At 42.2% G+C, this 23073-nt stretch overlaps 1 protein-coding gene across 1 annotated transcript; it reads left to right on the forward strand.

Moving 5' to 3' along the window:
* Positions 1 to 856: 856 nt before the first annotated feature.
* LOC308081429 (uncharacterized protein) lies at positions 857 to 14483 on the forward strand (the record flags this gene model as incomplete). Its single annotated transcript, XM_080457798.1, has 8 exons — positions 857 to 951; positions 1188 to 1204; positions 2928 to 3111; positions 4458 to 4601; positions 5126 to 5259; positions 10680 to 10888; positions 12936 to 13042; positions 13650 to 14483. The coding sequence occupies 8 exons, from the start codon at positions 857 to 859 to the stop codon at positions 13732 to 13734; spliced, it is 975 nt and encodes a 324-aa protein (XP_080313924.1). The 3' UTR covers positions 13735 to 14483.
* Between the last annotated feature and the right edge of the window lie 8590 nt (positions 14484 to 23073).

Here is a 23073-nt window from a genome sequence, read left to right on the forward strand (position 1 = left end):
AATAACATTAAGTTACATTTTACATCATTATTTTTAATATATATATTTTTATTAGATGAAGGAATTAGAATATATAACTGTCAGTGATAGTCACGTGAATATGAATTGTTGCCTAAATAACAAACACTTTATTTAGTGGACTTTACCTGTATCAGGCAGTGTTGGGTTATTTTGAGGTCGTCCTGCGCTTTCGCCAGATCTCTTCTCTTCAACCAGCTCACGGAGAACGCGGAGGCCAAGCTTCGACAGTGGCCCATTGCTCGGGCTGTACGCTCCTTGCTCTTTGCCATTGAGTTTGTGACTGCCAAGTGTAAATTATGTCCAAAGCAGTTAAGCCACGGCCATTTTAACTTATCGTTTATTGCTGCTTTGATATTCGCCCCGTTGTCCGTTGTGATGCAAGACAGCTTATCTACATCCAGAGACCAATCAGCCAATGCTCTTTCCAGGGCCTCTGCAAGGTTCTCAGCAGTGTGGTTCTGAGGGACAAACACGGTTTCGAGGCAACGTGACTGTAGCGCCCACTCCTTGGTCAGATAATGCACAGTTAAACTCATATATGGAGTCATGTTGACACTACTCCACATGTCAGTCGTGGCGGAGAAGTAATCGATATTCTGGAGCTCACTTTTGATTGATGCCTTTAATGTGTTGTACCTTTTGGGAACAGCAGTGTCAGAGAAATATGTTCTCCCAGGCAACTCGTACTGCTTGTCGAAGTTCTGTAGCATGGATTTGAAAGCAGGTTTCTCCACCGTTTTGAATGGAGCCATCTCCTCCACAAGAAATGATGTTACCGCTGCTGTAAGGCATTTATGCCTCTTACTGTCACGGCTGTATTTGGTAACACGAGCAAATGCTTCAGCCACCCCAACCTGTCGGCTGGCACCGGCCTGAGGAGCTTTGTTCTTCGGGGCTGCAGCTGGCAAACCCGCTTCTACAGACGGATGAGTAGAGGAAAGATGAGCCCTCAAATTAGATGCGTTTCCATGTTTAACTGGCACTTTCTTCCCGCATAGTTTGCACACTGCCTGGTCCAAGTTGGCTGGCTCTCCATTTTCGTTTGGAATAAAGCCAAAATGTTTCCAAACTGGCGATGTTGCGTTGCGCTTTGAAACGAGACCTGCTGCTCCTGCCATGTTGTTTCTTGTTTATGTTTGTGTCGCTGTCGCGCGCTTCTGTGTCAGGTGCTGCTACCCCGGATGTAAGTATTAGGCGGCAGGATTACCTCCTGGGCGCGCTGCGCGGGATGATGCGGTTTGTCTGCCCCCTTGCGGTTTCAAATAGCGCTGTAATAGCGCTGTATGCGGTTAATGCGATTATCGCGACAGCCCTACCTGGGGTGCGCTTGGCGTCCCTCACACGCTTTTATTGTTCACGTACGTTTGCATGCGACTGTTTCTTTTCGCCAAACCTGGCCACAGTGGGACATCTGGTCAATGCATTTCAATGAGAGAAAGAAACTAAAACAAGTCTTATATCTATGATGGAGACTCGTGAGCATATACAGAAGGAACTATTAATCAGTGATTGAAAGCTCTCTTGTTGTCCCAAGTACAGTAGTTTGAACGGCAGCACCCCCTACTCTCTTATCGTCTCTCTATTGCTCTTCTCTTCATAGTGGGTCCACCAGTTTATAATCTTATTCAGTGGAATATCTAGTATACTCATTATTCAGTGGAATATCAAGTATACTCATTATTCAGTGGAATATCTAGTATACTCATTATTCAGTGGAATATCTAGTATACTCATTATTCAGTGGAATATCTAGTATACTCATTATTCAGTGGAATATCTAGTATACTCATTATTCAGTGGAATATCTAGTATACTCATTATTCAGTGGAATATCTAGTATACTCATTATTCAGTGGAATATCTAGTATACTCATTATTCAGTGGAATATCTAGTATACTCATTATTCAGTGGAATATCTAGTATACTCATTATTCAGTGGAATATCTAGTATACTCATTATTCAGTGGAATATCAAGTATACTCATTATTCAGTGGAATATCAAGTATACTCATTATTCAGTGGAATATCTAGTATACTCATTATTCAGTGGAATATCTAGTATACTCATTATTCAGTGGAATATCTAGTATACTCATTATTCAGTGGAATATCTAGTATACTCATTATTCAGTGGAATATCTAGTATACTCATTATTCAGTGGAATATCTAGTATACTCATTATTCAGTGGAATATCTAGTATACTCATTATTCAGTGGAATATCTAGTATACTCATTATTCAGTGGAATATCTAGTATACTCATTATTCAGTGGAATATCTAGTATACTCATTATTCAGTGGAATATCTAGTATACTCATTATTCAGTGGAATATCTAGTATACTCATTCTTAATCCCTCTGTCTTCCCACTGCTCCAGTGTTGAATTTTTGAATACAATTCCATTTAGTTTTAGTCATATTTTAGTCATCTGAAATGTTTTAGTTTTAGTCGACTAAATATCATAAGATTATAGTCGACTAAATCTACAGTTGATTTAGTCGACTAAAATTATGTTGGCGGTGCCTTGATGGCGTCGTAATGGCTGATTTTACATTTGGTTGCATGCTGAAAATAGCCGATCGACAAGCTCACAACGCGTCGCGGTGCGACGCGTTGTGAGCTTGTAGATCTGCTATTTTCAGAGTGCAACACCCAAGCACAATCAAACATAGAATGACTTGTCTTTTAGTTCTACTGGATCTCTTCTCCACTAAACCCTCACTAACATTTTAGTCTAGTTTTTATTTGTTGACAAAATTGTCAATATATTTAGTCTTAGTTTTAGTCATCATAGCTTAGTTTTTATTTAGTTTCAGAGTCGGTGAAAAAAGGTAGTTGACGAACGTTTTTCGTCATAGTTTTAGCCGACGTAATCAACACTGCACTGCTCCCTCTCCTGTAGTCGGTGGCTGGTGCAGCGGCGACGCCATCTCGAGCGTTGAGCGCTACGACCCGCAGACCAACGAGTGGCGCATGGTGGCGTCCATGAGCAAGCGGCGCTGCGGCGTGGGCGTCAGCGTTCTGGACGACCTCCTCTATGCCGTGGGAGGTCACGATGGCTCCTCCTACCTCAACTCTGTGGAAAGGTCAGGAATCGGTTCACTCTCATATACTTCCTTTCAGCCTCTGTCCTTCTTTACCTCCTCTCTCTCTCTCTCTTCCTCCCTTCCCCTCCTGTCTGTAATTGTATTGGTCACACAGCAGATCAACTCAGACTTCAATCCGGAAACGCATACTCTCATTTTTGATTTTTAGCTATAACCATTATCTTATACTTTGGGCTATTCAAAAATAGCAGATCTACAAGCTCGTAGAGTGCCGTGCTACGAGCTTGTATATCTGCTTTTTTTGGGGGGGTGAAAATGTGTGCTAAAATTTTAGCAGCTTTTAAAAGAAACTTATGTTGCTATAATATCAGTGGTTCTCAAACTTTTTCATGTCAAGGACCCCCCAAAATGTATTTGTCCGCGGAACTACCTCTGCTCTAGGCGAACACTTGCAATGTTGTCATTGTCTCCGCCAGGCCGAAAGGCATGGCGAGAGAGTATGTTTTCGCCCCTGTCCGTCCGTCCGTCCGTCCGTCCGTCCGTGTGTCCTGTCTGTGTGTCCTGTCTGTGTGTTAGCAGCTAATCTCTGGCACCGTTGGCCCGGTCGCTCCGAAACTGTGCACACACACTCCTTGGATGCCAATTCAGAACCTCTGCCCCAATTTTTTCACATGGGCCTGTTATAGCGCCACCAGGAGGCCGATTTGTGCAAAACCCTTTTTTTACATTACTCTTACAGATTTTATCCAAACGTCATGCAAATCGGTACACAGTATCTCTATAGTCATCTGATCAACACAAATATGTCCGATTTCCCATATTCCATCCTCATTGCCTATGGTTGGCTTCCAAAGTTTGCAGGATTGGTCCGTTGTGAACAAAAAGCCTCAAACTATGCACGCAGCTTGCGATTTCCGTGAATTTTCACACGCACATTCCCACTAGGCCGAGGAAGAAATGCCACCCTTTTCACATTGGCCTGTTATAGCGCCACCAGCAGGTCTAATTTAGCAAAACACATTTTTGGAACAAAATGCCTCAAATCATGAATGCAGTGTCTGATTGCCGTGAAAGACCTAAGAATAAATGGCACCCTTTTCCCAATGGCCTATTATAGCGCCACCAGGAGGCCACAATAACGTACCTGACCTGGCGGAGACCTGTGCTCCGAGGAGCACTTTTTCTAGTTGATCCATCATTCCCACTATTTTTTCATATTAAAGGCAAAACCGTTCACTTACTAGTATGGTTTCCCAGTGGCTCTAGGTATTCTTATCTGCTCTCCTTGCTTTCTCTCATCGCTCTACGTCTGCAGCCGTCTGCTCTGCTCTGCCACACTTGTTGACACATATTAAACTGTTGTTCTGGTCTGTGTTCCGTCTTAGATACGACCCCAAGACCAACCAGTGGAGCAGCGACGTGGCCCCGACCAGCACCTGTCGCACCAGTGTGGGCGTGGCCGTCCTGGGGGGCTACCTGTATGCTGTGGGGGGCCAGGACGGTGTCTCCTGTCTCAACATTGTGGAAAGGTGACCATAGCAACACTCAGGCTGGGGTGTGGTCACAGTATTTACATACGTGCCTGTCTCAGGGGAGGGGAGGGGGGGCTACCTTAACATCATCCCTATGTTATTAGATCACTGTAGTTATTAGCAGTGGTGGAAAAAGTACTTCAAAGTAAAAGTATCAATACTGCAATGTAGAAATGCTCCGTTAAGTAAAAGTAAAATTCCGGAATTCTAAATTTACTTGAGTAAAAGTACAAAAGTATTGGTATCAAAATGTACTTAAAGTACCAAAAGTAGAACGTACTCATTATGCAGAATGTCCCATTTCACACGTTTTCAAATGTATAAAACTAGATGTATATGTATAACACAAGACCAATTGAAATTGGTCTTGTGTTTATTTAGTGGTACTCATGTCTTGTGTGTGTGTGTGTGTGTGTGTGTGTGTGTGTGTGTGTGTGTGTGTGTGTGTGTGTGTGTGTGTGTGTGTGTGTGTGTGTGTGTGTGTGTGTGTGTGTGTGTGTGTGTGTGTGTTTTTTTTCCAGGTACGACCCCAAGGAGAACAAGTGGACCCGCGTGGCCTCGATGAGCACCAGGAGACTGGGGGTCGCGGTGGCTGTCCTGGGGGGCTTCCTCTACGCCGTGGGGGGATCAGATGGGACGTCACCGCTGAACACAGGTAAGCCACTTATTGGAACAGGGGGTTTTGGGTTGGTGTACAGTAGCCTGGTTCCCGGGCCTTCACTCATCTGCTATAGTGGTGGGGAAAAAGGTTCATTTCAGTGAACCCAAACGATTTTGTTCACGGCAATGATTCGATCAAATGATTCGTTCACATTCTCGTTCAGTAGCGCTATTTTCTAGTGTTCAAAATGTACTCGAGTAAAAGTACAAAAGTATTGGCATCAAAATATACTTAAAGTACTAACATATTTGAAAATAGCCGATCTACAAGCTCACAACGCGTCGCATCGCGACGCGTTGTGAGCCTGTAGATCGGCTATTTTCAAATAGCCTATGTATGAAATAGGGCTAAAGTGGTTAATAGTGTTGTCACGATACTGGATTTCTAACTTCGATATCGATATTTTGAAAAATATCAATATTCGATACGATACGATACAATTCAATACAATTCAATACAAAAAGAATTGTACGATGCAATTCGATACGATACGATATTCGATACGATATTCGATACGATATTCGATACCACGCAACCACAGGAATTCAGAGTGCAAAATGTTTTCTTTTTATTTAAAGAAAAACTAGGAACTAGGAGGTAGTGCATTTTCACATTTTAGACAGTCTGGTGCAATCAGTAACAATGCCCAAATTAATAAAAAAATAAAAAATAAGCCTGTGACACACATTAAAAAGCAGGCATTTCAAGTCAAAATAAAGGCAGCACAAAACGGTCATAGGAACTAGGAGCCCTAGGAGGTAGTGCATTTTCACATTTTAGACAGTCTGAGTCTAGTTAGTGCTTAGTACAAATACAACAAATCAATTAAAAGAGGTGCAATCAGTAACAATGCTCAAATAAAAAAAATAATAAGCCTGAGTGACACATTTAAAGGCACGGCAGGCATTTCAAGTAGAAATAAAGGCAGCACAAAACAGTCAAGAGCAATAGTACTGTACTACTACAACAAATGATCAACTGTGTGAAACAATTCAAACACATTCAAAAGGTAGTTAAGGCACTTGGCAGCACTAGAAACACATTTTACTGAAATTGAAAAAAAAAAAACAAGGAAAAGGGAAACAGTGCAACTGCTTATTGCTTAAGAAGTACAAAAACTTCTCTGTAGCTAGCTTAGCTAGGTAGGTTTATCATCTTATTCTTTTCTTCCTCTGGCCCTCTCAGATTTTTTGCTAGGAACACCAACATGTCAATGTGCTCCTCTGTAAGTCGTGCCCTTCTTGGACTGACAATGAGCCCTGATGTACTAAATACACGCTCTGATGCTACACTTGAAGCAGAGATACACAAATACTTTTTGGCAAAGTGGGCAAGGTGAGGTAACAATTTGTCGTTTTCTCCCCACCATTCGAGTGGGTCCTTTGTTTTTTCTTCACAGATTCTGTCATATATCATGAACTCTTTTGTGAGTCCTACAGCAGCTTCCTCCTCGTCTTCGACATTTTGACTCTTTTTTTCCCCCTGTATGCTGAATAGCAGTCCCTTCAGATCCGTTTTCTTTTTCTTTGCTGGCTGTGGGGCTTCTGGTTCTGGAGGAGGTTGTGCTGTTTCTACTGAATTGCCAAGACTTTGTTTTACCTCTTCTTTCATAGTAACAAAACTGTCCTTGAACCTTGGGTCAAGAAACGTGGCTGTGTTCAGTAGTAGCTGCAGACTCTGGTTCTCATATCTTTGTTTGAGATCCCCTCCAATAGCTTCTTTAATTTGACGTTTTAGGTTGCTGTCACTTTCCTCAACTGTCAAATTTTTGAATATTTTCCAACATAGGGGAAGGACAGAGGAGAGTGTGGTATGTTTTTCACCACTAAGTGCATCAGTGTAACCACTGAGGGGGCTCAATACCTCCTGCACATACTGAAGAGCTACAATGTCCGTGTCTCTGGGCATGAGGTGCCATTTCTTCCGGTCCTCGGCTAGAACGGCACAGACTGCTTGCTGCTGCTCTAAGTATCTGTTTACCATTTGGTATGTTGAGTCCCAGCGTGTGGGCTCATCGTGGATCAATTTGTGCTCTTTTAGGTTCAGAGGTAATTGTTTTGTCTTTAAGTTTCGATACATCTTTGGAGACCTGCTGAACGCAGAAATAGTCTTTCTTAATCTCGACAGTACTTCAGGCACACGGCCTACATTCAGGCCCCTGCCCACGGCAAGGTGGAGGTTGTGGCCAAAACAGGGAACCCATGTGAAGGAGGCAAATGCCTTCTTATTGTTTGAGGCATTATCAGTAGTAATACCGGCCATATCTGACATGTCCAGCTTCCATGTTTCGTGTACCATCTCCTCCAATGCCTCCTTCAAGCTGTCCCCTGTGTGATCCGAGTGCATCCCAGCACAGCCCAGACACCAGCTCTTCATCTTCCAGGACTCTGTTATGAACTGTATAGTTACTGCCATGAAACAGGAGTTGGCCCTGCTGGTCCACAGGTCAGTGGTGCAGGAGAAGAAGCGATTCCCCACAAAACTGTCTGTGACAGTATTTTTTATTTCATTGTACAGGGCTGGGATTTCAGTGTCCATGAAATAATTACGTGATGGAAGGGAATATTTATTGTTTAACTGCCGAAGAAGCTGTTTGAACCCAGGCTTCTCTACAGTGTAAATAGGGACCTGGTCCATGCAAATGTAAGTCGCTACAGCTCTGTTGATCTTCTTGGCCTCTTGCGAGTCTTCATCATACTTTTTTTGTCGATCCCAGGTCTCTCCAACACTCGGCTGTGCCAGTGGACAGTGACTGGCTGCACGTTGAGTTTCAGATTGAAGCTCAGCATCTCTCTTGCGCTGAAAGAAATATAACAATCTATCTTTAGAAGTTTTATAAAAACTGTTTTTTGCTTTTAATCAGGCTTTTATAAAAAACTAACTATTTAATACTATTATCTATCTTCTTATCAATTAATCTTGAATGAAAAACAAAGTAAGTATACATTAAACTAAAGTAGTGATGTGCTATTGTGCTTACCTACAATACTTTATTTGTGTATGTACTTTCTTTGATTTATTTCTTAGGAGATTAATTTGATAAGATAACAAAGTTATAACTTATATTGAATGCCTGATTCAAATAGAATAACTTAGATGCTGTTGTGTGTGTCTCACACAACAGCATTGGTTGATATGAATAGAAACCATGATGAAGCAGTTAGTTGACTATGGTGGTAAAAAATAAATGATTAGATTTGTGCTTAGCAGGAGCAGGTTACAGCATTTAAAGGGATATTTCACTTTCAAATAAAATAAACATTTAAAAAATATATTAAAAATAAATGAAAAAAGTAATGGAAAAAATCACGGCCCCCTCACGCATTAGAGTGTCCTACTAATGTGTGAGGGGGCCGTGATTTTGCCATAACTTTTTTCATTTTTTAAAAATATTTATTTTTAATGTTTATTTTATTTGAAAGTGAAATATCCCTTTAAGTTATTCTCTTTCAATGGCCTTTATAATAACGTATCTTATCAATTAATCTTAAAATAAACCAAAGTATACAAAAGTAGTGTGTGTCAGACTCACACAACATCATCTAAGTTGTTCGTTTCTTTTTTACCAGTCTACTCCTGCATTGGTTTGAGGGTTTCTATTGATATGATAACTAATGCATCCGGTCTAAGGCACGCCTACTCAAACTATTTCTGTTCAATTCCACTACCCCACCCACACACACGCAAACTGAGAATCGTTTCCGTATCCTCTCTCTAGAACGGATATGCACTGCAGTTAGCTTTAGCCATCATCGCTATCACTAACAACAACAAACACGTTTACTGGCCTCGCGGGCCGATTTTAATGACTCATTTATGGTACAAACCTCTCTGAACTCCTTGTATAGGTCTTTGTGTTTGTCCTGGAGGTGTGATGCAAGGTTGCTCGTGTTGGCTCCCTTGCTCGGCACAATGCGTTTGCATCGCTTGCACCTCGGTTTGCTCGTGTCCTTTGGCTGTCCGTGTGCATCGGGTTCGAATCCGAAGTAGTTCCAAACTACACTTCTGGCGTTCTTTTTGTCAATTAAAACGGGCAGCGAAGGTCCTGCATCTGCATCTGCACATGCCATTTTAAGAATAGAAAAGCGACTCGTACACCATTAACTTTATACTCGCACCAGAGCAGCTCAGCAACAGTAGCACACTCACATGGCTAGAGAGACAGAGTGGAGAGGGGAGGGGCTGCAGCCTGCATGCATTGCGTTCCAGTCAGGCTGCGCCGTGTGTGTGTGTGTGTGTGTGTGTGTTTACTACTGGCCCCGGCTGGCGCTGTTGCGCAAGTGTTTTCTTCACCAACGGCAGAGGTACAAACGGAGTATCGTTATAACAAACGGAGTATCGATAGATCGATACCACGGGGAATTCATATTGAACCGTTTTTATTTTATAATTATCGATATTTATCGATATATCGATATTTTTGACAACACTAGTGGTTAATGTATGTTTTATAATGTGTGTAAAACACCATCGCGGGAGCGTTTCTTTTACGTCGTGCGTCAAACGTAAGAGTTTCAGAAAGTGAACGAGCTCGTTCACGGCAAATGAACCAGTTCTTTTGAACGAGTCGATCATGAACGACACATCACTACATCTGCTTAGAGAAAAGCCTGGTCACGACCTCATGCAGAGAGTGTCTATAGGGGGCAGGACTTCCGTCGCACGTATTTCCCCCGGAAGCGACCTTTTTCGACCAATCACAACACTTGTTTCAGTCACAGAGAACGTAAAACGGATTTTTTTCAACGTCAACGTTCATTTCCTTAGGCGGTACTTCCGCCCAATTCCGGTTCTTCTTCTTCTTAGACCAGGGGTCTTCAACAGGGGGTCCGGGACCCCTAGGGGGTCCTCAGAGCTACTACAGGGGGGCCGCCAAATCTTTGTGTGATATGATAGCATAGCATCCCATTTCTGAGGAGAACTTTAGCCAAAAATAGCCGATCTACAAGCTCACAACGCCTCGCAGCGCGAGGCGTTGTGAGCTTGTAGATCGCCTATTTTTGGCAAAGAGGTATAGGTGTAGAGGGAAAAAAAGAGCAGACCAAGTTTTAATTTCTTTTTTTAATCTGTAACACAATTCCAATACAATATAGAGGGGGTCCCTGCTTCATCTCTCTCTCAGCTAGGGGGTCCTTGGCCTGAAAACGTTGAAGACCCCTGGTTTAGACACTCAACCGGCTAGGTCTTGCCCAGTGTTTTTTCTTCTGTGGGTTTGACCCGCTTCGCCCGCCCCGCCATAATTGCGTCGTAATCTATAACCCGCCTGCGGGACCTGCGGGTCGGCCCGTGCATCACGACAGGTGACACACACTGTGGTACCGCAGTGCACCACTGCTTACCGGCACACTGTATCCCCTGTAGGCGTGCGGTTTGAATTCATCTTTCTATTCTGTCTCTCTCTGTGCGTGTGCCAGTGGAACGCTACAACCCTCAAGAGAACCGCTGGCACACGGTGTCCCCCATGGGCACCAGGAGGAAGCACCTGGGCTGTGCCGTCTACCAGGACATGATCTACTCGGTGGGGGGCCGGGACGACACCACGGAGCTGAGCAGCGCGGAGAGATACAACCCCAGGACCAACCAGTGGTCGCCCGTAGTGGCCATGACCTCCAGGCGGAGTGGGGTGAGTAGTACTGCCGTCGTCAGAAGCGAAGAGTCTGTTTTGGGGGGGCCACTTGGGTCACGGCCCAGGCAATGGAGCTCTGGCCCAGTCTGTCTGCTGAAAGACACGGGCCGGAAAAAAATATTCTGCTCCTCCGACAACAGCGTCGATTTCGTCGACTTAAAGGTTTAATGACATTCACTTTTACACCACATTCAAAGTCTTTGTCCTGGTCCTTCAAAAGTGTACAAAAAGTTTTAAGTGAAAATTCCATTCCAGTGATCCATGGCAGGTGTTTTTCTCACACATTTCTAAAGCCTTTTCAACTGCAATGAAAAAAGAAATCTTTGCCTGCGGGTGTCGCTGGTGAGGGATTTTGCCTGTCAATCATCGCTTCTGCTCCGCCCCCCCCCAAAGGAAAGGATAGGGGAGGGGAGGGGCGAGGAGGAGAGTGGGCGGGATTAATCGACTGTGACCTCACTGTCGAAGGGCCAAGCTCAGATTACTTTTCAGCCTAATTATTCAGAAAACCACAGACCACAGAAAATCCACTGAATGTTCAGTGTTCAGGTTTTTTGGGTGTAATTGAGGTCATAAAACCCCAAATAAAACATTGAAAATAAAAAAAGTGAAAATGAATGTCATGATACCTTTAACCTATGACAAAATGTTGGTCGACTACCTTTTTTCACTGACCAAAACTAAATAAAAACTAAGCTATGATGACTAAAACTACGTTTATTTTTATCGACAATTTCGTTGATAAAAATAAAATCTAGACTAAAATGTTAGTGAGGGATCTAGTGGAGAACAGATCCAGTAGAACTAAAAGACAAGTCATTTTATGTACTTTCATTTTATAGTCATTTTATTGCACTTGCGTGTTGTTGCGCTCTGAAAATAGTCGATCTGCAAGCTCACAATGCCTTGCGACGCGACGCATTGTGAGCTTGTAGATCGGCTCCGGGGGGGCGTGGTTTCCCCCAATCCCCAGTGCGGTCCCAAATCACGTGTCAGTGATATTGGAGAGAGACAGGAAATGCTGAGAGAGACATAGTAAGGCAATGACTTTAAGCAAATGTTCTGGCCGGCTGGGAAGCAAACCCGGGACTCACTGATAAGAGCATTGTGCCCATAGTGTACAGTATGTGCCCATAACATTCAGGTCACCCCACTGTTATTATAAAGTTATTGTTATTATGGCCAAATTACTAATGATGCACGTATTTAGCACACGGTGTACTATTAATATGATTTCTGTGTGGTCTGAGGCAATTCTACAGTTTTTTTTCCATTGACTAAGAACAAATTTGATTAGAACATATTGATGAATTACAAAATGTGGCATAACATGTTCATACGGAGGGTTTAAAACACTTAAACCGTCTATTCTATTTAGTCAAACGGACCTGAGTCGCACTGTACTCGGTGCGCAGTATTTCCCGATCCACACCAAATCTATTTGCCAAAAAACAGCCGATCTAAAAGCTCACAACGCGACACGTTGTGAGCTTTTAGGTCGGCTGTTCTTGGTGAAATGTTCCTCCCCAGAATGGGGATGCTGAGGTTCTTAACCCATTAAGACCTGGAACTGTGTCATTTTTAGATTTTAGCTAAAAAGCATTATTCTTTTTTTTTTTTACTTTGGGCTATTCAAAAATAGCAGATATACAAGCTCATAGCGCGGCACCGAGTGCCGCGCTACGAGCTTGTAGATCTGCTATTTTTGAAAAATCGTGAAAATGTGTGCAAATCTTTGAATATATATATTTTTAAAGTGAACATTTTTAACTCAAATCTTTGCTTCTGGGGGTCCCTGGAACAAGATATTTTGACTGGGGTCTGCGGCCAAATACATATAATTTTGGGGGTCCTTGACATGAAAAAGATTGAGCACCACTGATATAGAAACATAGGTTTTTCAGAAAACTGTTGGGATTTAGGAGACATGTAGAATCGGCTTCAGGTCTCAATGGGTTAAACACAGATTTGTTGGTGAAAGAAGGCCAATGTGCTGTGTGTGTGTGTGTGTGTGTGTGTGTGTGTGTGTGTGTGTGTGTCCGTCCAGGTGGGTCTAGCCGTAGTGAACGGTCAGCTGATGGCCGTGGGAGGTTTCGACGGGACCACGTATCTCAAAACCATAGAAGTATACGACCCGGACGCCAACACCTGGAGGTATGTATGGAACTCTATAAATAAGACAAAAAGGGGTGGGGCACGGTGGCGCAGTCGGTAGTACTGCCTCTATACTGCCTCCCCCTGGTCAGCCGGGGCGCCTGATGAGGAACTGGTTGGAATAACGCGTTCCTTCAACAGGCTACGTCCTACTGGGGAACCTCCCCACCCTGTCAGGTGATAAGAAGCTGCTCACTCCTCATGCATTGAAGGAGGCATGAGCTCAAGTTCGGGGCTCTCCCCAGGCTGGCAGAGGGAGAGTAGCGCCCAGAATTACAGCTTAGGCGATTGGCACAGGGTGAAAACATTTGTTACAAAAGACGTGGGATAAAACTTTGTAAAAAAAAAGAAAACAAAAAGGCTACAAAATCAATACAATGTCCAATTAGTTGGAGGCAGTGGCCATTGAACTGTTCAAGCTTTCTTTATTTGTTATATTTGTGTGATGCCCTTCTAGATACTATAGCGCCATTTCCCTTTCTTAGTGTGTGTGTGTGTGCACTTTACTGCTCGTCCCATCTAGTTGTTAAATTAAGTTCAAGTACATAAAACTGTTAAAATAATGAAGTTGTCAAACATTCACATTCTTCTCTGTGTCTTTCTGCAGGCTTTACGGAGGAATGAACTACCGGCGTCTGGGAGGAGGGGTGGGCGTCATTAAAATGACTCACTGTGAATCCCACATATGGTGACCCCTCCCTCCCCCCCCCCCCCCCTCTCTCTACCCTCTACACTAGAATGGATGCCTCCGCTCATTCACCCCCCGTGCCTCCAACAGACACACATTTTGTCATATTATCATGAAAGCGTTGAGGGGAGTTGAGGGGAAAGGGAGATGTGTGGAAAGATGGAACGAAGGAGAGACTTGCATTGACTGTTGACATCTCACCCCCCCCCCCCCTCCCCCACCCTCTCCCAGCCATGAACTTTGACCAGCAAATGAAGAACCCATGTCGTCTCCAGTGACAAGGCCACCGTTTGGCTTTATTTATGAAATGTACTAACACTAAGGATGCTATCCTCTTTGAGTGTCCTTGTGCCCCCCCTCCCCTCCCCAAACACACACAATTTAAGGAGAATTCCGGACTAGCCTTTTTCATACCTTTTATCTGATGTTATTATATACGAGAACGAGTGGTAGAACATTTTCATAACTCCATCCCCAGTCCCACCGCAGCTAAAAACGTGAAAGATGGTCCTTGCGCTAAATGGCTAAATGTTCTACTGTACCACTTGTTCTAGGATATCATTACATCGGCTAAAGGTAAGAAACAACGCTAAGAGCCGGAATTCTCCTTTTTAACGCGTTGCGCATCGGCCTCAAATGAACCTGAAAGGTGAAATGGGCAAAACGTGTGGAGATTCAGCGGTATTTGTACTACAAAGGCTGACCTATCGGAACACGTTCACACAAGTTTGAATCGGTGATGAGGCCTTCTGAAAATGCTGGGAATGACGACTCCATGAGCCTTTCTTCAAAGTTCCGTCTCATCGTTGGGGGGCCGAGTGCTGCGTCTTCATCGGTGGTCATTGGTTCTCTCTGTGCCGCATTAAGTTGTGTAGCGTGAGTAGTACTGTGCTGTACTTTACTCTGACCACCGGGGGGAGAGAGAGAAGGAACCACTCTGACCAACCCAGTCCCACTAGGAGGAAGAGGAGGATGAGGAGGAAGTGAAAATCTTCGGCAACACTTCCTTCCCCCCTGTTAGAAAGATGAAAGACTCCGCTGCTGCACTTTTAAAAAGGATAGTTCACCCAAAACCTGACTTATTTTCTATCAATTACACACACAATATGAAGCCTTGAATTCATGGAGAGTTTTCAAAAAATCTTTTTCAAAAATAGTACTGTTTAGAACAGCAGGTCTTCAACAGGGGGTCCTCAGAGTTACGACAGGGGGTCCGCCAAATCTTTTGTGTGATATGATTTATATTTTTTTGACCTTAACCACCCAGAAAGATCCCGTCGGGGTGTACTGTACGCGTTCGCCCTTTGATTTTTGCAAGCTGAGGAATGCTGCATCGAAGTGATCAGCAACACCACCATCCAGCTGCGTGCTCCAGTTGGGCTCATAGCCAATCGGAATGGAGAGTTCAAAGAGACACAGTATTCATTCAAAGAGACACAGTATTCATTCAAAGAGACACAGTATTCATTCAAAGAAGTGTTTGGAGTGTCAACGACCCAGATGGACCCTATTTGAGGTTGTTGCCAAACCACTGGTGGAGGACCTTATACATGGGAAAAATGGGCTGCTCTTCACATATGGCGTAACTGGTAGGGTGGTTAGGTACCCTATAGCATCCCTTTTCTGAGGAGAACTTTAGACCTACACCTATAGCCAAAGAGGCTATAGGTGTAGAGGGTTTTTAGTTTTTGTCTTATTCCTAAGCCAATAATTTGATGATCGGCGGAAAGATGCTAATGTCTCCGGTAGGAGACTTAAAGTTGACACTTTGTGTCTCCTACCGGAGCCGCCTCCGCTGCTCATCAAATTATTGGCTTAAAAAAAAAAAATCTCCATGAATTCAAGTCTCCATGGGGTGTGTAATAGATAGGAAAAAAAGGTTGTTTTGGGGGTGAAATATCCCTTTAAGCCTGAGTTATACTTTCATGCACGGGGAATAGACGATCTACACGTGTAGATCTGCTGTTCTCGGTTAAGGGGGTCTGGTGTCTTCAAGCGTTAACGTTGAGGTGACAATTCAATTTTATCAGCAGACATTTTGGTGAGCTGAGCCTGAACTAACATCGCTTTTCTTACGCTTATCTGCTTTGACATGCCTGTTGGTTCTCCTGATAGATTTCTATTGTATAGAAAAAAAAATCGTCTTTAATTCTTGTCGGAAGTGAATTCAATCAATTTTGCCATAACTGCCACGTGTTACTAGCTGCTCTGCACCGGGTCTGACTGCCTTGACCAGACGTCCACCCCAGGAGACATGGCTCTTGTCACACAACAAGACAAGACATTGTGGCGCTTCCAACTACAGAGTACAACAAATGCATGTTTTACCCACTTGGTTTGACCCATTAAGACCGGGAACGCATCTCTGTCGTTTTAGATGTTAACCACTTGAACTTTTATTCCTCTTTGACCTTGTGAGGGAGACGGGACTCAATACAAACACTACACCTGCTCTGAAGGGCATAGGACAGCGCACGTTGTCGCCGTGCAGTGGTACCGCTACAGACAGAGGCATTGACACACACAGAGACAGCCACAGAAAACAAATATGACTGCTGACAATGATGATTTTCAGACTGATTCTGAAACAAATTCACCTCGGTTATTAATTTTTAAACATATTTCTATTGTACTTGTAACAAACTAAATTCACCTGTATTCTGCGAATGTGAAGACGTGCACTCAGGCTCTTATGAAAAAAATCAGCACAGCGTTTCTCAACATATTTAAGGCAAATTGAACAGAATTGACTGACATTTTTTAAAATCTAAAGGACGCAACAGTGACAAGGTTTTATACCAGGGCCGTGCTATGAGCTTGTATATCTGCTATTTTTGAAGTTTTTTTTAACATTTGTGAGTGACTCAAATCTTTGCTTCTGGGGGATTCTACAAATGTCTTTTAAATCCTAACCGTTAAAAAAAAAGAAAAAAGTATGTTGCTATAATCAGTGGTTCTCAAACTGTTTCATGTCAAGGGCCCCCAAAATGATATGTATTTGGCTGCGGACCCCCATCTCAAAATTAGTTGTTCCAGGGACCCCCCCCCAGAAGTAAAGATTTGAGTTCAAATGTTGGCTTTAAAAAATATATATATTCAAAGATTTTGCACACATTTTCACGATTTTTCCAAAAATAGCAGATATACAAGCTCATAGCGCGCTATGAGCTTGTATATCTGCTATTTTTGAATAGCCAAAGTATAAAATAATGGTTCTAAGTGGTTACACAGATGCGTTCCCGGTCTTAATGGGTTGAAGAAGAACGGAAGAGATTGTTCAATTCTCACAGCGGTTCTCTTGTTGATGCGGTCCTCCCCCGACCTAATGCTGATAAACTAAAGATCAGTGACGGTTTCTGCTGTACTTTGGGGAATGTTTGGGGGTTTTTTTGTGTTAGTTTTTACAGCTCCCATAACTCCCTATTCCATAGCATTTAGCCGCACACACACACACACACACACGAAGAAGCTGCCGAGTGTCGAGTGAGTTTGAGTGAGTACTTGGTTTGGATGTAATGAGTATAACAAAAAGATATCCATAGTACTGAAAAAAAACAGTTTGTATTCTTGTCCAGCATTTGGAAGAGGAACCATTTTTTTTTGGTCTTGGATACCACAGTTCAGCCGTGTGTTATCACATGGTAGGAAATGTACCCATTTCTTTGGCTATTCAAAAATAGCAGATATACAAGCTCATATCGCGGTATGAGCTGGTAGGTTTGCTATGTAATTATTTTTTTTTCGTGAAAATGTGTGCAAATCTTTGAATATATATATATTTTTAAGCAAACATTTGTAAAGATTTGATTTACAAATGTTCGCTTTAAAAAACTAAAAATTTTATTCAAAGATTTGCACACATTTTCACGTTTTCTTTTTCAAAAAATAGTACTGTTTACTACAGCGGTCTTCAACAGGGGGTCTGGGACCCCTAGGGGGTCCTCAGAGTCACTACAGGGGGTCCGCCAAATCTTTGTGTGATATGATTTAGATTTTTTTTACATTAACCACTTGAACCCTAACATCCCTTTTATGAGGAGAACTTTAGCCAAAAATAGCAGATCTACAAGCTCACAACGCCTCGCGCTGCGAGGCGTTGTGAGCTTGTAGATCGGCTATTTTTGGCAAAGAGGTATAGGTGTAGAGGGGGAAAAAAGAGCAGACCAAGTAAACAAAAAAGGTTTAATCTGAAACACAATTTTATACAATATAGAGGGGGGTCCCTGCTTCGTCTCTCTCTCAGCTAGGGGGTCCTTGGCCTGAAAAACGTTGAAGACCCCTGGTTTAGTACTTTCCCATGCAGTGAGAGTACTGAACAGTTTGTGTTCTTGTCCAGCGTGTGGAAGAGGAACCATGTTTTGTCCGCGGATACTAACAGTTCAGCCGTGTTGTCAAAATCATAGGAAATGACCTTTTCACTTCTATAATTTATTTTATTCTGTGTTAAGAACAAACGTATTGTTTTTCAACCTGCAGGATTGCCCAGTTTGATCGTCAGAGGGCACGGAAAGAGTTTTTGTTGACTTGTATATTAGTTTTTTTTTTGGGGGCGTCATGACGCATGCATAACGGTTATTTTCAAAGACGATTTGATGCAAATTCTTAATATTTAGAATGATGCCGAATAAGAACCTTGGCTCTTGGGAATGCCGTGGTAGCATGAATATAATGATAATACGTCTCTGTTCGGGCGGAAGCCTCCGTATGTCCAAAAATCTGCAAAGACAACGGATCGACGAGCTCAAAACACGTTGCTTCGCGCCGTGTTTCGAGCTTGTAGAGCTGCTCCTTTTGTGAGACGCTGTAGTATTGTGTAGGGCGTCATTTTAGATTTCTTTTGGCTATTCAAAAATAGCAGATCTACAAGCTCATAGCGCGGCGCCGCGCTATGAGCTTGTAGATCTGCCATTTTTGAAAAAGTGTGGAACTTTGTGCAAATCTTTGAATATATATATATTATTTTAAAGCGAACATGTGTAAAATATTTTGTTCCAGTGACCCCCCCCCCCCCAGAAGCAAAGATTTGAGTTACAAATGTTCGCTTTAAAAACACATATATATTCAAAGATTTGCACAAATGTTCACGCTTATTTTTCTTTAAAAAAAATTGCAGATCTACAAGCTCATAGTGTGGCACTCGGATTGAATGGGTTAATACATAGAGAGGTTTCCTGTCCCGACAGCAACGATAACCTGCTTCTTTAAAAAAAAAAAAACTCCCTTTTTTAGAACATGTTACCGTCTCTCACTGCCAACACAGTACAGAGAGGAGAGGAGCGCCACTCAATCTAACATTCAGTCAGCTGTCACATTCTGGTCAAAGACAGCTCAGTCACCATGTGTTGAATAATGTATAGTTTGTTGAATTTACATGTGACCTGTTATCAAAATGTAAAGTAAATAAAACGCCATGAAGGCAGAATGTTTTAAATGTACCGTTCCAAATGTGTTTTACTATGGTAATACCTCAGCACTTATATGCTGAGGTATTTCCACTGCACCACAAAATGATGTATTAGATTATCTCTACACATGTACGTTCAGTATATCGTGCACACGTACAGTACAGTTGTGCTTTGAGATGTTGGTCCCGTTTTGAAACTTTCTTTCAGTTGTGATCACTACCTGGAGCGATGGTATTCATTATGAATCAGGATAACATGCCTCTCCCTGGTTTTGTCTTTATTTTGAAGGTCTATGAATTATATGGAGACCATATATACAGTATATAAAGGCCAGTCCACACGCACAATGCAACTGCTTTGCTTTACTATGCATGTAGTTGCATTGGTGTGGACTGGCCTTTAAAACGGTTCTGCTGTGACTATCTCAGGGGTCACCAATATCTCCGTACACGGACAGATGTGTCCGTGGCAAAGACTTGGTCTTGTCCGGGGAACATTTTTAGATTTTCTTCTTTAAAAAACATAATGTTCTCATTTTGATCATAAGACCCAATTACTGAAAGTCAAGTCTCCAGGTTTTCTTCAGAATATGTATGGCACTGATTTACTACGACTCTATGGCATATTAGGAGTCCAACTAGTGCTAGTGGTTCTCAAATGGTTTATTTGCAATAGGACCCCCTTAACTCTGAGTGTACAAATGGAACCAAACTGACCCGTAAGGTTCCATTTGTACACTCTCAGTTACAGACCCATAAGGGTCCGTTTGGTTCCATTTGTACACTCTCAGAGTTACAGACCCATAAGGGTCCGTTTGGTTCCATTTGCACACTCTCAGAGTTACAGACCCATAAGGGTCCGTTTGGTTCCATTTGCACACTCTCAGAGTTACAGATGTGTTATGGTCAATCAGGGCTGGAGGAATATGTGTTTCTGGTAATATTAATGTCCACTTATTTTGTATGTCCATGGCAAAAGACATATTTTGACAAAAATGTCCACCACAAGCCAGCATGACCATGACCCCTGGACTAAGCTGCATTGGTGCGGTCTGGCCTTTATTATACATGAACTCAAGGGTCTTCAACAGGGGGTCCTCAGAGTTGCTACAGGGGGTCCGCCAAATCTCTGTGTGATAGGATCATTGTTTTTTTTACATTAACCACTTGAACCCTAGCATCCCTATTCTAAGGACAACGTTAGCCAATCTACAAGCTCACAACGCCTGAGCTTGTAGATCGGCTATTTTTTCGGCAAAGAGCGGGGAAAAGAGCGGACCAAGTACAGAGTGAAAGTTTACAAAGTATTGATGGTTTAAGTGGTTAAATGTCTGAAAATACACATTGACATGAATCCAACATCTATGAAAAGCTTTAATCTGCAACACAATTGTATGTAATATTATATATAGTGGGGGTCCCTGCTTCATCTCTCTCTCTGTTAGGGGGTCCTTGGCCTGAAAAGGTTGAGGACCCCTGCACTAACTTGAACATTAGTTGTTCTGGATTTTTTTCTTTTTTTTTCAACAATATGTTTATTTATTTTTTCTTTCTTTACACAAAATATATCATATTACAAAAATGGACAATTACATTAAATCATACAAGACGAAAAAACAAAAACAAAATAAAAACATACATAGGCATCAGCACTACTCCTCTCCAGATTCTTCCATTAAATGTGGCAGATTATTGTTTTCCATATATTGTATGAAGCAACCCCACACCTCCTGAAACATCTCTTGTTTGTCCTTAAGTATGTATGTGATTTTTTCTAGAGGTAGGCATAAACACAATTTCCCTGAACCACTGTGCAATGCTTGGTCTATCCGGCCTCTTCCAGGTCAATGCAATTACTCTTTTAGCTTGTAAAAGACAAATATCTATGAATAGTTGTTCTGGATTTACACAGAATTCACTGGGTTGGGTTATTTCTCACAGTTGTTGCCTTTGGTCTGTCTGTAACATCAACATATCCATGAAAATGTAAGTTTTCCTTTTTAAGTATTCTAAGAATGGTATCTGTTCTCAAAGAGTCTAAAGATGGATGATTTTTTTTTGCCACTAAGTTATTTTTTTTTAAATAGCATCTTCCTGCAAATGAGAGTTGTGGTCATGTGACATGAAACACACGGGGAAACATCTAAGAACAGAAGACATGAGCATATTATTCCAGAGTACAGGAGCTGTGCTGAACATCTTTAGACCTTTTTTAATTCTATGTGAACAAAAGCAACGGGGATCTGGAGACATCACACAGAGCTTTTAGTTTATTTCAAACATTCCTTGACCACTTAAAAAGCCCTACTTGACCGGGGTCTTCGTACTTAGTTGATTCCCTCCTTTTTCCACTCTGCACCCAATCACTTTGCCGAAAAAAATAACTAATCTGCTATTTTCAATTAATGCTTCCTTTTAGGGTTCGTGTGGTTAACAGTGGTGGATAAAGTACTCAAATGTCTTAAGTAAAAGTATCAATACTGCAATGTAGAAGTACAAAAGTATTGGTATCAAAATGTACTAAAAGTACCAAAAGTTAAAGTACTAAAATGTTTGGAAAATAGCAGATCTACAAGCTCACGAGTCGCGATGCGACGCGTTGTGAGCTTGCTGATCGGCTATTTTCAAATAGCCTAGTTATAGAATAAGGCTAAAGTGATTCATGTATGTGTTATGATGTAATAATTTATATCTGCAAAGTAACTAGTAACTAAAGTTTTCAAATAATTGTAGTGGAGTAAAAGTACCTCAAAATTGTACTTAAGTACAGTACTTGAGTAAATGTACTTAGTTACTTTCCACCACTGATGGTTAACCACATATAGTTGAATGGAGACCATCTCAGCTCTATATGCACTAGGCACATAAATACATAAAAACTAATATATGTTGCAAAGAGCCGATCTACTAGGCTAGCTCACAATGCAAAACGCTGTGAGCTTGTAGATGTGACAGAATGCATGCCCCAGAATAGGACGTTAAAGTGGTTCATTTGAAAGATTAGATTCATGTTTATCCTACTGAAAAGGGCTCAGAAGGGGCCTACTCTGTGTGGAGTTTGCATGTTCTCCCCGTGTCTCTCAGGGAATACCCTCACAAAAACATGTAGTAATCCTGGTCGCTATACCGCCTCCCCCATGACAGCCTGATGGAGGGGAAGGGAACTGGTTGGAATAACGTGTTCCTTCCACGCTCTACGTCTAGGGAAACTCCCCCGTCAGGTGATAAGAAGGTCAGTTGGCTCTCAAGCATTGAAGGAGGCATGAGCTCGGCCCTGGCCTCCCTAGGCTGGTGAGGGGAGTGTAGCGCCCAGGATCACTTAGAAAATTGGCACCGGGTGAAAAATAAGGGTTACAAAATCGCAGGATAAAAATTATAAAGAAAAGAGCTCAGAAGATGTGAGCATGAAAGGAAAAGGGGAAAAGGGAAGCTTGACAAATGTGTTTATTCTTGGCATATTTTAGCGGATACACCAATCAGGATCCACAACACCTGAGCATGTTTTTTTGTTCTTCCTCAGAGGTATTGTAAACGGTTCACCCATTGTGTCATCATGCAGGAAAACAACCCAATTCAATAGAAATGCACATCTTTTTCGGTTCATTTAGACCTGAGGCCGATTCTACAAATGTCTTGTAAATCCTAACGGTATATGTCAAGGACCACCCAAAACTATATGTATTTGGCCGCCGACCCAGATCTGGGACCCCCAGAAGCAAAGATTTGAGATTGCAAATATACCGTGCTGTATATATTCAAAGATTTGCACACATTTGCACGATTTTTCAAAAATAGCAGATCTACAAGCATTGCTATTTTGGAATAGCCAAAGTATAAATATAATGATTTTTTAGCTCAAATCTAAAATGACACAGGGTTAAATCGGTTAACTTTATTGAATCAAAAATAGGGGAAAATATCATTGTGACCATAATTGTG

Source organism: Gymnoscopelus braueri, assembly GCF_963280865.1.
Source record: "Gymnoscopelus braueri genome assembly, contig: SCAFFOLD_363, whole genome shotgun sequence".
In the NCBI taxonomy this organism is placed as follows: domain Eukaryota; kingdom Metazoa; phylum Chordata; class Actinopteri; order Myctophiformes; family Myctophidae; genus Gymnoscopelus; species Gymnoscopelus braueri.